The sequence below is a fragment of the Labrus mixtus genome, chromosome 4 (genome assembly GCF_963584025.1).
Source record: "Labrus mixtus chromosome 4, fLabMix1.1, whole genome shotgun sequence".
NCBI classification, from domain to species: Eukaryota; Metazoa; Chordata; class Actinopteri; order Labriformes; family Labridae; genus Labrus; species Labrus mixtus.
The window spans coordinates 20,375,469-20,392,262 of NC_083615.1; the positions used below are offsets into that span (position 1 = coordinate 20,375,469).

Genomic DNA, 16,794 nt, shown 5'->3' on the forward strand with positions numbered 1-16,794 from the left:
AGCCAAAAATTTCTAAAATGGACTTTCATGAATCTTGGGTTGAATAAAATGAATTGAAGCCTTTTTGTTTAGTTAGGTGATACTCACACGGCCCAAGAGGAACTCACTATTTGCAAAGATTGTGTAAAGAAAGATTCAAGTGTGTCATAAGTTTTGAAAACAGTGGCCACTATAGAAGTCAGGATTTTACTTTGCCATTCCTCAGCCTTTACTCCAGATCTCCATCATTGCAAAACTGTCACCAACAAACCGTCAGACTAAGGTAAAGTCAGATATACCGGTCACAATTTGTCCGTTTTTTACAGATTTGTGAAACTGTGTGTGTATGTGTGGGTGTGTGTGATGTGGATTGCATGTTTGCACATGAACGCTTATCAGAGTGGTCGAACATGTGTATGCATTGCCTCCTTCCGCTTGATAGGATGGGATGGCTGAGCCTGGTTCCATCAGTAACAACTTCCAGGGGGCAGAGAGACTCGCTGTTGTTTTTTCTGTCAGACAGCGTTTCTCAAAATAAGGATTGGAACTCAAACTCAGCAGTAGGCTTATTGCTGGTGTTTACCAACATTATTACAAGAGAACCATCTAATGTGCCTGCACCCGAGAGGCAGAACAATACATTTTAATTTCATTTTGGTCCCAGACTGAAGCCCTGCTGTATGTCATCAGCCTGGTGACGATGCCCTGCGCCACCCTGTTAGTCCGCAGCATGCTACAGCATGCCAAGCTCTCTCTATAGTTTGACTCTCCTTTCTTTCTTTCTTTCTTTCTTTCTTTCTTTCTTTCTTTCTTTCTTTCTTTCTTTATGTTTCTGGGAATACTCTGTTTTGTTTTTGAGTAATGTGGAGAAAATAATGAAAGTGTTTGAAAGAAAATTATTCTGGGCCCTTGTCTTTCTTTTTCAATGCATTGCCATGTTGTGTTTTCATACAATTTGTTTGTGCTATCTGTGTAAGGTAGCATCCTTGATGCAGAGAGGGAGCTGTACTGGCCTGGTTAAGAGGGAGGGGTATGGTTACTATAGCAACCTTAACCGAATTTTCCTCCGTCAGCAAAGGGACGGGTTTTGTGTATTGAGGCGGGGCTTACCTCCAAAGACCAATGTTCTCCATAGAAGTAGGATAAAATAAGGCTGTATGAGGCAGAGATGGAAGAGTGAGAAAACATAGATCTGATTCTGCGGAGTTAGCCTGCGTTTAGTCAAACTGATGAAAAACATGTTTTCAGATGTTTTTTTCCGCTCTTGTCATGTAATGAATAACCTACTTCACCAGCACATCAATAACCTAAGCCTAAAAGCAAAGTGTGCTGCTGCAACATGGGCTTATGGCGCCATCGTCTGGTCCTAGTTGTAAACTACTTAGAAACATCACCAAGACGCTTTACTCGGTGACATAGAAGAATAACAAGTCCATAAGATGAAACTTTAAATGTAGCCTAATAGGGAAAACTCCTACAACCTTCGTCATTGGCAAAATCACCTAATCTAGTCAGTCGGATAACCTAATTGACATCCTTTAGTAAACTAAATCAGCTTCATTAGTTGCAGTAGCCCACTGAAGCCTTTTCAAACAGAGTAACCAAGCTTGCTCCTACAACTCAAAGGAAAACTATAGCCTATAGGATAATAAAAAGATGAGTTGGGAGGAGGGGTTGCCCGTAATTTAATAACTTGTGAGGATTTATAGCAAGTAGGCTAAATCAACAGCATCAATTTCACGTGTAGGCTCTCTGACATTTTAAAGTTTCTTTCTTTTTTTCTTTTTTTAATACTTTATTGCAGGCTGTTTTACTTCATTACAAGTTGTCATATTTCATCACAAATTTTGTTCATCCTGGCACATTTTTATATATATATTTTTTTTAAAAACATACAAGAATACATACGAGAATACAACATGAAATAAAATAAAAATAGATAAAAATCCAAAGAAAAGGTACGAAGAGAGAAAAGATAATTAAATTAAGATTTAGAGAAGAAAAAATAATACTACTAAAAGAAAATATATATATATATATATTAATAAAATTAAAATAAAACCGTAAATAGAATGGGGAAGGGGGAGGGGGGGTTGTTCCTTCACTACTCTCTTAATTTAATATAATTTAATTTACATACCTGTTATTATTCCACTTTATCTGTTTCCTTTATCCATTTACTCCAGTAACACATGAATTCATCTTCTCTGTTACATTTTAAAGTTTCAGTAGCCTAACTCAGCAGAGAGATAATAATAATAATTCCTCGGAGAAGATGGGGACAGTGAGCGGACATTCCTCCAGCCAATCACGAGTGAAGCCTTGAAGATGGAAAGGATGTGCAGCCAATCAGAAAAGTAATTCCCTGTTTGATGGGCTGGTCTTGCTTCCAGAGTTGGGATAATGTTGTAAAGAGCTTTGTTTTACTCCATTTCAACACTAATGGTAGTTTGCAGGGAAAGTTAAAGCCTACATGTTGCGAGAAAATGCAGTCATAAACTTTAACAAAGCGTTGTCTCTTATGTCTGACTCTGAACTTTTTGTCCACACTGGCGTCCGGTGAGGTAATGTATCGGGAATGTAATAATGTTATATCCATTGGCAGCATCAGTAGTCGCTTCGGGCCACTTCTATTTTGTTTCTAAACTTCAACTGAAGCACAGAATATCCAGCGGCTTGGATTTAGGCCGACGGCTCCTCTCGCAAGCTGTGGAAAACCATGAGGACGGAGGCACAACTTTATGGAAATGGATTATTCTGCTGTGTGTTACAGGAGGGGCAGCTCATGTGGAAAAAAAGCCTTTGTTTGACGGAGTGTTTTGATTATCTCTGTCAATCTGCTTGAGCTGTTTTCTGTACTACCTTCTGGGGGCGGAGGGTCCGACCGGCGGAGAGGGACACGGCGGAGGGAGTCCTGAGTCCTGCTGCCGTGCTGCGTCCTCAAATCACTTTAAAACGCCTTGGTGAGACTAAAGTTCTGAATGCATGCAGCTGTCTGTCGCTACTTTTGTTTAATGACTGTAGACTCCCTTTGTGGAAAACAAACAAAGTAGTAAGAGACAGCATCAGTCACTGATTAAACTGAAAGTTGACAAATAAGCTCGAACTTTATGGCCCTCGTTCGCACACAAACTTGTTGTAAAGTTTGCTCTCGGTGCAGGTATTGCGTTCAAGTGTGTATGTGACTATGGTGGAAAGCCGGAGCTGTGTTCAGAGGGAGGGGGTGTACCGCTGGTTCTCTTTCCTCACCTCAGCCCAGCGTACAGAGTTCCTGTGCGGCCTTCTGGACCTCTGCGTCCCTATAGAGCTCCGCTTCCTCGGCTCCTGCCTGGAAGACTTGGCCCGCAAGGACTACCACTCACTTCGGGATGCAGAGATCAAGGCCAACAACCCCGTCGACCTGTCTGGCCTCACCAACATCACGGAGGAGGTGGTGCGCAGCAAGCTGCTGGTGTCCCTCGCCCTGCTGTGCTCGGACAATAGGGATGCGGCGGGGGTCCTGTATCGGACTCTGACCCACATTGACACTGTGATCAATAATTACGGCCTGGCGCTGAACGACGGGAGGACGGAGGAGCAGTTCCTCTTACTATTCACTATGGCCTCTCATCACCCGGCCTTTAGCTTCCACCAGAAGCAAGTACTGAGACAGCAGCTCAGCCAAATCCAAGAGATACTGCAGGTGAGAGAGATGCACGTCCATTTATAAGGTCACACCTAACATCTAGGGGGGAGTAGGACTAGAGATGACAGCTCTCCGGTTGCATAGGCCTAAAAAAATAAATAAAACCAGGCTTTTAAGGGAGCAAAGCTTGTGAATCAAATAATTGTACAACTACTTATAAAATTCTTTAATAGAATAATTTGTCTACACTACCAGATTTAAAGTGAGGGTGGGGCTCCAATAGAAAACAGAGAATGAACTTCAATCATTTCAATAATTATGTGGGTTAATAAATATGACGTAGCCTTTCCTTTGACAGTTTTAGCTTGGGAAATACTAGCCCTTTAACATATTCATGATGTGATAAATCAACAGTTTAAATTAAATATATTCTAAATTCAAAGTCAGTGCTGTTGATCCACTAAAGACATGAGGAAAAAGTATTTTTCTTTCTGTTGTCGTTGCAGCCTGGTTGAGTCCTGACTGTACTGAAGGCTAGGGAGAGAGTTTAGTGAGATTCAAGTCCTTGTTTCAAAGGCAATGATGGACTGAGATTTTTTTTTTAAAAAGGCCTTGCTCTTGCCATTACCTGCCATATTTTCAACCCCAACCCATCCAATCCAAATGTTAACAAAGGTTTGAGAGAAAACCATTTGGTGTTCTTAAGACTTGGGTAAATTGTAACACTTAACAAAAATAATTCTTGACAGTGTTTTATCATATTGGCTTTCATAATCCAGGTTTAAATCATGCTAAATCAATTTCTTTCACACTAGTCCTGAGACATTTGTATTTTTTCATCACTAAAGATACATTTTCCAAAAGAGACAATTCCTAAAATATGTTATTTAACATGTTTCATCAGAATTGTATTGACTCTTTAAGGGTTTTCCTTTTTTCCAATCAGTTTTTTCCTCCATATATTTCATTAACGCTGAATGCTCTACCACAATGTTATCTTTTCTGAAACGATATAACTGTGTTTCAAAGTTAAAACTGTTTTTGTTACTGATTTTAAGTTACCAAGTTTTACATTCAACTTTGCAAAACTAAAAGGCACTTATTTAGATTTCCATGTAACGTAAACATACAGAAAAAAAACCTTTTTGTTTTGTGTTGTGTCTCTGCAATGATCGCACAACGAACTGCATGATTTTGCACCTTGGCATCGGCTTCATTTTTCAACACCGGAGGTTCTCGCTTGCTCCCGCTGTGGGGTGCATATGTGAACAGGCAACGCAGGAAGATTTCAGGGGCAGGTTATCCTGAAATGATCTCATAATGTTCAGGAGTGTGTGTATGATGAAAATGACTTGACATCTAGTTTGAAACCTGTAAGATAGTGAGAATCTTTGAAAATGGCACTTAAATGCATTTCTGACAGGTCAGTTTACACAAGACAATAAAATAGTTATTCTTGTAATGAAAAAACTAGACATTAGTTCATTTTGAGATGAAATAACTGAACATCATACGTTTGCTGTCTATCTGATTTGGTATTTTACTCAACATGTTGATGGTTGCAGGTGAGCAGTGAAGCAGCAAGAGGAGCAGAGACTCCAGCAGCAGGCCCTAGCAATGATAAAGCAGCCACCTGTTATACTCAGCCACATCACCATGATCACAACAAGCCTGCTTCCCTGCCATTGGCCTCTTTGCCCCCCACTTCCTGCTCCTTGCCTGATGCCAGTGCTTCTTACCTGCCTATGCCTGCCAGCCAAACCTGCCATACACACTGTCCCTGCTGGCACACGGTAGGGACTATCACATTCACAACCAAAGTGCACTTTTAACAATAGTGACTATAGAACTGGTCTTTGTTTTATTAGCATCTCTGACTCCACTTGACACACATGAAACTGGGAGAAAAAAAGACTGCTTGCTTGCATCTGCACATGTTTTTTGAAATTAAGAACATAATCAACTTAACTCACTTTTTCTGAGGTATACGTCTTGTGTTATTTTCTTAGCAACTTTTTGAATTGTTTTTTATAATCTTGAAGCTTGCATTGCTCATGTGCTTTGAATGTTGGTGTCCAGTGCAGACTCAGAGCACATTGTGCACAGGTTGGAAGATGGGTAAAAACAGTCCCCGACTAGAAAAGTGCTATAAAAGTCCAAGTCCATTTACTGTATCATTTAATGACTTCTACTTTGGTTAATTGGTATGCATTTATCTATGAATGAATAGGATTGAGCCCTTATAGAATCCGTAATCCATATAGTTATTTTTACAGGGAAAATTAAGCTTCTCTCTAGCTTAATTGAATCCCTGGCTGCAGATATCTAAAGGAACATATTGAACTACCATATATTTAAAAAAATGTCCCAGAACCTTAATGTGTGATTACATGTCATACATTTACATATTGAATGAAATGGGTAAAGATAAGTTCAAACAGCTCAGGATCCTGCGATTATGGGATCAGGATCTCCTAAAAACAAGATCCTGATTTCATAATTATGAGATCTGTATCATGTAATTATGATAAACGATCTTGTAATTAGGAGATCCTGAACTCAGTGTAACCATATCTCCCTCTTTACACACCAGCCTTAATTGTTATAAGTGTTAACTACATTAACACAGTGTTTATGCAGTTTAGAGACACTGATTTATCCTCCAGGTAGGAATGTGAATTATAGTCTCCTCGTCCAAAAGTGCCCCCATGCACACGAGTCCCCACAGTCCAATGACTACATTCAAGACACATTTTACAATTAAGAACATTGTAGAGGAGAAATATGTTAAAAGTTACTCTGTACTCTGAAGTTCATGAAGGACGCTTCAGACAATCCCCATGCATTGCCTCTTGTCAAACCTTGTAATCATTCAGTAAAAGTTGTGCCCCAAGAGAAGAGATGTTAAACTAACACGGCATTTAGAAGAGGGTCTAATTCTAGAGACAAAGTGCGTATCATATCCTGGGGTCTTAAGTGGTAAAAACCAACAACTACTATATACTGTATCCATATCCGTGTTACAAAAAGGTCACTTCCTGTTTGCTGGAGGTGTGTTTTGAGTTAAATAATGCAAAAGCTTTAAAGAAATTGCTCCAGATCAAACAGCTGGGAGGTAGAAGCAGGGGAGAAGGGGGGATTTCCCAGTGATGCAGCGAACTGAGTGGTTCATTAAGCCTGTGTTACATTAACATCTGGGATGAATCTGCAGAGCGCTTCTGAGGGATTCTTTAGAAAAGAATAAGCAAGATATTCAAAGGAGACCTGAACTGATGCTCTGTAAACTGTCATTCCATCATCATCAAAATATAAATATGGGTAAAAAACACAGTGTAAAGACAGCCTTTATAGCAATTCATTCAGAAAATAGTTTTTTCCTGCTACATTGTTCTCTTCTCGTTGGCATGCAAATATTTGACTCATCAGGTCGAGTGATGGATACATGGATCATGAATACATACATTTAAGCACCAACTGGCAGTCAGCTACACTTACTTATTTTGTTTTCATATGAATGTTGGCTAGATTATTAGATGAGAAACGACAGAGAACAAGGACAATTTGGTTGATGAAGATCTATCGTTTGAAAAAGTAGTAGGAGTTATGATTTATTTTGTCATCATTTTTTGCTACTAACATCTGTTCTTTGCAACACACGCTGAACAGCAGGAAGAAGGAGAAACGCTAAGTCATGGCTTATTTATTGCACATCATTACCTCACTGAAAGACTGAGCCATGTTATTGCACATTGCAGATTTTCCTAATATTGTGCAGGCGTATAATCTGGAATTAAGGCATGAAATGAAATGGGAAACGAAAGTTTAAGACACATTATGTTGGATTTGCTTTCTTCCATCCTTTCACACAGAAATGAATAAACACTTACATGCTCACACACAGGCAGGCAGGCAAGCACACTGCTTAAACATGTGTGAGCAGTGAAGGGAAAGTACCCTGCCTAGACAGGAGCGTTTGTATTTAGTGTTTTGTTGCCCTTGGCTCCTACTTAGTGCAGGTCAGCACATTTCTCTATGCTGAAATCAACCCTCTGTGGTGTGTGTGAGTGTGTCAGCGTGTGTGCATGGGCCTGTATGTTTGTGTGTGTGTGTGTGTGTGTATGGGAGGGTGTGCCCATGCATGTGTGCGTGTCCCTAGTGAATCCCCAGGAAGTTATAAATGCTCTCACTCTCTCTCCCCAGCTCTCTTTCCTTCCTTCAGCGCTCAAGAGGAGATGACAGGTTTCATTGTTGACCTGAGAAATTTCAAACAAAATCTACAGCTAAGCACTCTTTAGTAAGGCATGCAACTCCATTCAGAGTTTACAATAGTCACAATGCTTTAAAGCAAGTGTGAAACTCTTGACTCCTGGTCTAGTAGTAGCCAGAACCTTTACATAAAGATAGAGTAACTTTTTACTAAAATCTAAAAAAATAGACTTATACATAAGTAATGGCACTCAATCATCACTTATGGGCCTCCCTTTGTGTGGTAGTTTGCAGTGTAGGTAAAAGTTTCCACCATAAAATAGTCGATCTAATAGTACAATTACTTTTATCAGGGAGAATGGCGTCTCTCCCACTTCCACAGAGTGTCCAGGTTGTTTTTGTAAATGTAAATGTCATTTTGGAAGCGGGGAGAGATAGTCTGCGTACAGCTATTTCACACTAGTTCACCACCAGCCTTCAGCTACGAGGCCTGTTTTCGGTACTGTTTGGTACAATGGTCTGAGGCTAAGAGACAGACGGAGCAGGAAACCAGACGAGAGTAAATATTGGGCAGGCTTTTACACGTTGGAGAAACCTTCACGATACAGTAGGCTGCAAGTGGGACGCGGTGCCATGTTGACGTTGGACGGTTGCAAACTACACTTACTCTGTCGGCCAGCAGGAGGTGATATGTTCTGTCTCGCAGCTTATGGGAAAGCAACCATCTGACGGCAGAATGTACATCCCTGCATATATAATTTATAACAGATTGCATCTTGCAGATTTACCGGGTGCAAAAAGTAATCCAACCCAAGTTATGTCTCTGGCTTTCAAACTAATAAATCAATAAATACATCTTACAGCAAAAAGGTGTCGCTTTCCTTATCAAGTTAGCTTTATAAGTTTGGAAGCTTACAAAGCTAACTCAGTTAGCACAAATTAGCCTCTTCAATGTGGCCACTTAGCCATGGCCTATAAACATCACGGCAGCAGTTGAATACTCGTACATAGTTCACATGCAAACTGTTTGCATACAATGAGCTGTAGACGCAAGCAGAGGCGTATTTGCTCAAAATCCGGTAACATTACAACTTTATTGTATTGTAATATTACTCACAGCGTCTTTGCCGACCACCCTCCTTTTGCCAACACATGCTAGATGTCTATGAGCGGGAGGTGGTAACAGCACGGTGTGTGTTTTAGGGCAGTGCAGTTGAACTCAGACCTTCGGTGGTTCGCCAAAGTCGAATAAATGAATCACTTATGTTGGTTAGCCTATATGATTATAGCTGTCTAAAGTTGATCAACATAAGCTCTCATTAGTCACTGCTAACTTTGTGTCACCTAATATAAGTTTTCATACATGTTATTGAAAATTTGGGTCAACTAGCTATAATGCATCAATTATCACCCCAAATCCTGAAAACAACAAAACACTCTAATCACTCAGTAATCTCTATAGCTCTTACACTTGGGTGGGGGGGTTACAAATCTGCCTCCCAGTGTATGTTACAGTATGTTTTAGGTGTTTCAAGCTTCTCAATGTAGCGCTGGTTTTACCTGCTGCATCATGCTGGTTGTGCTATTTGTGTAGTTTTTCCAGTCTTGCAATATTTTCACACTATTTTGCTTTGTCTGTTTATTTATTTACATTGGATCCCCATTAGTTGTTACCGGAGTAACAACTATTCGTCCCGTTATGTGCTCAGCTCGGTTCTACCCACTGCTTAGAAAAAAAGTCGGTGCTTCAGCCATATCAAATTCTTCACCCGCCATGTCTTTACGCCTCTCTTCTTCAGCTACTGATTTTGAAAAGGAGAAGCCAAAAAGTATTGCAATAATGTTTTTGTCTCATCCATTAAAATCGTCCGTATTGATTTTGAATTGTAACGCTAAATCACAAGATTCATGAGACAAAGCAGGGGAATGTTAAATCAGTCAAATATGATGATTACTTCAGGCTGAGAGAGAGGGGGGAAAGGGTGAGAGAGATAAAGGTTGACAGTCAGACATAGAAACAGCAGGAGAGAGACAGAGAGGAGTCAGAGTAGTGACAGTTTCCTGAGCTTTTTTTGTTTTCAAGAAACTCTCCTGAAAACAGTCACTTTCCTTAATTGTTGCCCTAAAGTCAAGTGAAACTTATGAAATCAAAACTATTTTCCAACAGTTTTTCGGTATTAATATTGCAAAAAAAAAAATGTAATCCGCAAGTTTTCCTTTAAGAGAGAATTGGTTTATTATTTTTTCTAAACATCAAAGGTGAAGAAAGCCAAAAATAAAGATTGTCTTTAACATTGTTGTAACTACATGATATTTTGTTCCTTATAGGATAGTACAGGATAGGATAGTACTTTATTGATCCCCAGAGGGGAAATTTGGGATTTCTTTCTTTTAAATTCTTATTATTTACATTATGTTTTAAAGCTACAATAACTACAGCTCTTCACTACAGTGCTTCACTGTCTGCATGGCGTCTCCTCCTTCTGGATTTCAAAACAACTTGCATGACCTTATTCTAACATGAAGCAGCTGGGTGCTGAGTTGAATTTCATTCCAGCAGGATTCTGCATTAGAGGTTAATTGGTATAGACAGCAGACTATACACTGCACAGAGCCTAATCACTCTATTATATTAGAGTGCTTAATGTACATATACAAATACTGTCAGTATCAACAAAAGAGCTACACTGATGTTTGTGAGAGAGTAAGGAGAGGTTGCTTTCAGCCTAAAATCTATATGAATAGTTTTTAGTGTTTTTACCATACGATTACTGCTAAATTCAGTGACATTAAGAAGCTGTCAAAATATTGGAAACTATCTTAACTGAACTTCAACACTACTAGTTTGTCAGTTTTTTATTTTATTTTAATCTTTCAGGCTGGTTCATGCTGACCTAATGAGCCCTTTTTAGTGAATGTACCTACATTGCAACAACAGCAGACTCCTTACAATCTGCAAAAAAGAAGAGTTGGCAGGCTGGGCTAGTAACATGCAGATGTGGCAGAAGCACACTTTATTGTTTTCAGACCTACTGCCACATGCTGTGTGTTTTGTAGGGTAGTAGATCCAGGCAATTTCATGCTATGGGTTATCCCTTTAAAAACAGAGAGCCACATATTGCTAACTTTGATGAAATCGTATATATTTGTTTTTAATAAAATAGTATTTAGAGCAGAGGTGTCAAACTCATATTGGGTCAGGGGCTGGATTTGTTCAAATGAGACCTGCTGGGGGCCGAACTATTTTTGCCAACATCAATATGACTCCATACATGAATTTAGGCTGCTGTTTTTTTTTATTAATCATTCAATACAGTACAATAAGGTACCTGTACCAACCAGTAAGCACTTAATGTTAAAACAAGAAAATGTCAAATTCCTTTTGGCAGAGGGGTCAACAGAACAAGTCAGACACAAAACATAGAGGTCTCCTTACAAGATATTAAAAAAATTACAATTTAAATTGAAATGTTTTTGGCATTCACTCATGATGAATTTATGAGACTGAAAGTTACAGCTATAAAACACAAACTGTAGATTTGTAAGCTGCATGTTAGCACATAAAATTAATGAAAATGAGCAACATGAGAAAAATGTAACAAATGTTCTTTAAGCATATCAACATCAAGGAATACTTTCTGAGCAGTTTTTTCCCCTGCATTCTGATGTCTGTGTGTCCGTCAGCCAGCTGCACACTTTGGACTTGTTGGTTCATCACTGAAAAAGCCTGCTGGCATAAGTATGTTGTCATAAACATAAAGTGTCTTTGATGCAAACCCTTTCATTCTCGGGCAATTTGACATCATTCTAAAATAAAATGGTTCTGAACAAACAGACGTGAATTAATCCTTCAGGTAACTACTGCACTCTTGCTACTCTGTTCGTGTCCAGGATTACCACACAGCATCTACTTTGTAGTGTGAACTTTTTAATTGTATGTTAAAATAAATTAATTTGATCATGAAACCAGTGAAATTAGAGTCTGTTGTGTGATTCTGAGTTATGAGATTGTTGAATAAAGAAAAACACTTTCAGCTGTAAATCAAAAGTATTCAGATATCTTTGGTGGCTTAGGAGGATTGATGATTGCTATTGGGAAATCATGTTGTGCAAAGTCCCAGTGATGTTGTTCTCATAGATTGTCACTCATGGAATGCCTCTTGCCCAATCAGATTACTCGGTCAGAACTAACTATAATGAATAGTATACTGTCTTATGTGAGCTGGTGGTAAAAGCGATTCCATGTTCAAACTTTTTGTGCTACGATTTCAACTTTAGGTGACCTTGTCTGTGTATATAAAGTTTGTTAATATTAATTTGACATCCCTGGTATAATAGTAGTCGGGTTAAATCAGTCGGGAGATGCCAGAGGCTCAACCCAGAGACGCACACACTGTGTCTAGATGTGTGCAGACAGTTATGCAGGGGGGGATAAGATTGTTTTTTTTATCTTGAAGAGCTGCTCTTTGTGGCTCACTCCAGGAAAAAGCTTTGTTATTATCAGCAACACATGTCCTCCATTCAGTAAGACTCAACTGAATCTACTGATAAGAATTGTGGACAGAATTGAACTCCATGAGGAGAGGGCGCTATGTGCCTGGGCTAGTGTTTAAGTACTCTAGCTCTGATAAAATCTTGGCAATTTGTTAGTAAGTCAGAAAAAATAAATACCGTTACTTCCATCTCTCTTGTAACGGCGTTCATTCTGTGTCAACCTTTGTTTCTTTGGACAGAATGTTTGCTGAGCTAACATAAGGCAGCAGCACAGTGTGCAGTATGCGAGGTAGCTCGTCTTTTTTTGTTACTCTCTGCTGAGAAGAGTGCCACATTTAATTAATATTTTGTATCATCATATTAAACTAAACTTTCCCAATTACACATCATTTAAAGCAATTTGTTGAACAGATTGATTAACAATATTTTGATTTATAAATATACCAAATAGATTTTTTTCAGAATGTTCTCCCTTTTACCCAAAATGTCTTAAACAGATAAAACCTGCTGTCGAGCTGCAGTCTGACACCCCCTGATTCTGTTGTGCTGTGTATCAGATAGTTAACATGGAAGTATTAAAATGTATTTAAACAGCGGTAAACAGTACAAACAATGTGTCATAGTAGGTGTTGTCTTTAAATGCTCAGTCTGCAAACCTTAGGTTATGCAGACCATACCGTCCTTTAAATGATACAGTGATTGATTTGCTCCATCAGGATTTGCAGAGATTGGCAGTGGTAATGTGAGTCGACAATGTTGTTGTGGCTCAAATAAAGTTTATTTTAAAGGAGGAAATCCCCAACATTGTCCTATCAAGTTACCAGTCAGACTGTATAACTTCTTGCCACACCTCCTGATTCATTAATAAACAACGTAAACAAAATTCAGACCATTCTTTTTTTAGAACTGGAGATGGATGTGTTCTCCCAACTGAAAAGCTTTAGGTTTGGGTAAGGGGATGAGGTAGAGCATTCAGAAGGAGAAAGAGGAAGAGCAGTCTTGTACTGGTTACTGTTTCTGTGTTAATATTCCCGCAGCATGTATAACGACATTTCCACACCAAAAAACAATATTCAGGCAGCTGAGGAAAGCAGTACAACATATAACGCAGTGAAACAGCTCAAAGTGAACATTAAAAACCCTCAACTTGTCAGCTTGACTTCCCCATAGGAGCTGCCTCAGAGCATTGCTTACGTTGCTATGAATAAGGACGCACACTCAGTAGAATAGCTTTGTAAAAGACGCTATGAGGAACTTTATTTTATGTTGAAGTTTTTGAAGTTCAAAACTGTTCACTTTTCCCAAAAACAAAAACAATCAGTTGCTTGGTAACAATTTGTTATGGAAACCCAAAGTTATCATCATTACAGTCGTTTATGTCATCATAATATTACAGCCAACAGCTCAGTCGCAAAGGTCATTGTTGTAAAAGTAAAAAACACTTTTCAAATGTCTGTATAGAAGGAAGACTCACTCTCAATTGTCTATTCAATAAACAACAAAACTTAACCTGTATTCTTTGTCATGCTGTATGATTGTCCATTAGTTGTTCTTCTGTCTGTTCTTTCTTCTACTTTTTTTTTGATGATCCTCTCGCAGTGTGTGCTTGTGTGGAACTAACTGTCTGATGTACTACTCACTCACAGGTCACTCACGTTGCAAGGAAAAAAAGGGTCCATGTCGGCCCTGAACAGAGATTTTCCACTACAAGTGTTCGGAATAATAGTTGAGGAGACTTGGAAACTGAGAAGAAGCAGGATTAACTATTAACTTTTTTGCTCTTAACCCAAAAAAACAAAAACCTTGAGGACAGGACACTTTTCTATAAGTACCACAAATGCTTTGTTTTGCTAGCAAGCTGTACTTGAGTTTATGTAATGCTTTTCTGTACTGAATTCACTTACACTTGACCTTTGCTCGATGGTTCTAACCTCCCTTTTTGAATGATCTTTCACCCCTACATTCCAGAGTCAGAGCAGAGAGGCCAACACAGTTGCAGGGCTGGGTTCTGGGGTCACCGTAGGACGACGAGATCAAGTGGTCAGCCAGGAACTCATTTCTCCTCCATCAGACCTCCCTCCGCCTCCGCCTCCGCCTCCCCCTCCTCTCCCTCCTCCACCACCCTCCCCTCCTCATATCTCTACTCCTCTACCTTCTGGGCAGGGCCCTGACTCAGTAGCACAAAGCAAAATCCACATGGGAAAGGCAGGAAAAGGTGAGCGACTTCAACAGGTATTACAGTGTTTCCACCTGAATGGAATGTATACATGGCCTTCCATGTACCCTCCAAGTGTGTGTATCACTATGAAATCTGAGTGTTATGTTATACACCTAGTTAAGTCTGGTAGAGCAAGATATGGCATGCTGTCATATCTTCTGAACACTAAAACTAAGCTTCAAGAATGCTGCCCCTAGGCTGTGTGTGTGTGTGTGTGTGTGTGTGTGTGTGTGTGTGTGTGCGTTCGCCTGTAGCCTGTATGTGGGTGTGAAAGAGAGACGAAGCAGAAATGTTAAATGTCACTTTTAGAAGTAAATGATTTTAGGATCCTTTGATCAACCAAAACCTCTGAATCCTAAATCCCTAAACAAAATTTTACTAAAGTTTCCCTGGAAAAATCAACTAAAACTTTGAACGAGTTGTAAAATTATGCAATGTTGTTGTTTTTCTTCCGCCAACTTGTGTACCACCAAGTAGCCCTTTATCTTGTGTGGGTTTCGCCATCTCCAAAAAAAAATATCTCCGATTTGCAACTTTTGGCTTTGTCCTGTAGTTAATCATCATTGGTGCAAAGATCGAGCATTTAAAGAGTTTATCAGAGCATTTTAACTCCAAGTTGCTTCCTGTTGCTACGGGGAACCAGATTGAATCAATGGATGTGGTTCAAGCAGTAAAATCTGGAAATAAACAATCGCAATGGTCAGAATGCTTTCCAACTAACTGTTTGGCAAAATAATCTTCGACTGTTGTCTGCCACACTGGCAGGTAGATGTTGATAGTATCCCTGCTGGGGATCAATAAAGTTTTCTAATCTAATCTAATAAAATGCTGTTAGATAATATCTACTGTTGTGTGTTGGTGGACCATCTGCTAGGCCGGCCTTTGCTGTTCTTAATGAGAGGTTTTGGTTGATGATGTTTTCATCTTTTGCATAATTTATGCAACTTCGCATTACTCTCACTAACTTTCAGAACAACTGGGGCTAGCAGGACTTAGAACCTTTTTCTTATACTATAAAGATAAGAAAATGATTCTTCATAATACTTAGGATAGATTGTTTACAAATTTTGTGGAACCTCGAGTAGCATTGTAGTTACTAAAAATTCACCCAATGTCTGTGGATGGGTTTATTTTTTAAGAAATTTGACATCCGCTTCCATACACTTCTGTAGAGTATAAGTGATAGTCTAGTAGGAGGACGTCAAATATTATCAAGAAATGATCTGATAAAAGAGGATTTTCTGTGAAAATGTTTAGGTTATCGACAAGGTCGAGGGTGTGGTTAAAACAAGGGGGTTTGTTTACACCCTGGGTGAAGCCAACTGAGTTTAACACCAACATCCTTGCTTAGACTATTGTTATCAACATCCACATAATTATTGAAATTACCTACAATAAATATTTTATTGGTGCTGAGGACTTTTGATAGAAATTCTGATTATGGGCCAGGAGGGCGGTGAACTATAACAAATGGAACTTCACATAAATAAATAAAAAGTTTGTCACAAAAAAAAAATAGAACTGACTGAAAGGTTCTTGAGACTGGATGTGAAAGACTAACAACAATGCTTTCAAAACAGTATAATTCAGCTGTGGCCGAGGGTTGATAAGAAGACTAGAATTAAAAATAGCTGCCACTCCATCACCTGGGCCAGTGTCTCGAGGTATGAGTATTAAAATGGCTTGGAGGGGTGGATTCTTCGGTTTAACAGAGTAAATCAATATGATTATCTGGTATCAGATCATTTACTAATAGAGATTTAGAGGTCCACTGATCTAATATTTAACAGACCACATTTAATTGTCAGATTATTGGCAGCTTTAATTTGAACTACATTCTTATTATTTACGCCTTATTTTATTGATATATGGATTTATTGTTGTAAAGGGTCTGGGTGGATAAAGTCTATTACTCATTTGACATAAATCATCAATCAAATGGGGTACAGTATGTTTTTGGAGGTGTAGAGAACCTCTACTGGCCAGTCTGTTGTCGTCTTCGTCCCCTGCATCTGTTAGTAACACAATACTCAACTATTTCACTACCCCACATAGTTGACACCAAAACAGACACACAAACACACACACACAAACACACACAAACACACACACACACACACACATTCAGTAGTGCATGAAGCAATACACAGCAATACATGAATCACAAAAGAGGCACACTCAAGACAAGACAAAATGAGCCAAACCACATTTGTTGCTTTATGATTGTTTTTTTATTTATAATGATCAATGCACTAACACTGTAATGAAAAAA

The 16,794-nt window shown here is 39.1% G+C and overlaps 1 protein-coding gene across 2 annotated transcripts in view; it reads left to right on the forward strand.

The window, feature by feature from the left end:
- The first annotated feature begins 2,271 nt into the window (after window positions 1-2,271).
- zcchc14 (zinc finger, CCHC domain containing 14) overlaps window positions 2,272-16,794 on the forward strand; it is a 30,372-nt gene continuing 15,849 nt past the window's right edge. The window contains exons 1-3 of one of the 2 annotated variants that reach the window (XM_061036261.1): window positions 2,272-3,661; window positions 5,170-5,397; window positions 14,273-14,519. In XM_061036261.1, coding sequence (XP_060892244.1) covers window positions 3,167-3,661; window positions 5,170-5,397; window positions 14,273-14,519 — 970 coding nt within the window. In that variant the 5' untranslated portion in view covers window positions 2,272-3,166. The remainder of the gene's footprint in view (window positions 3,662-5,169; window positions 5,398-14,272; window positions 14,520-16,794) is intronic. The other variant, XM_061036262.1, reaches the window with a different exon arrangement.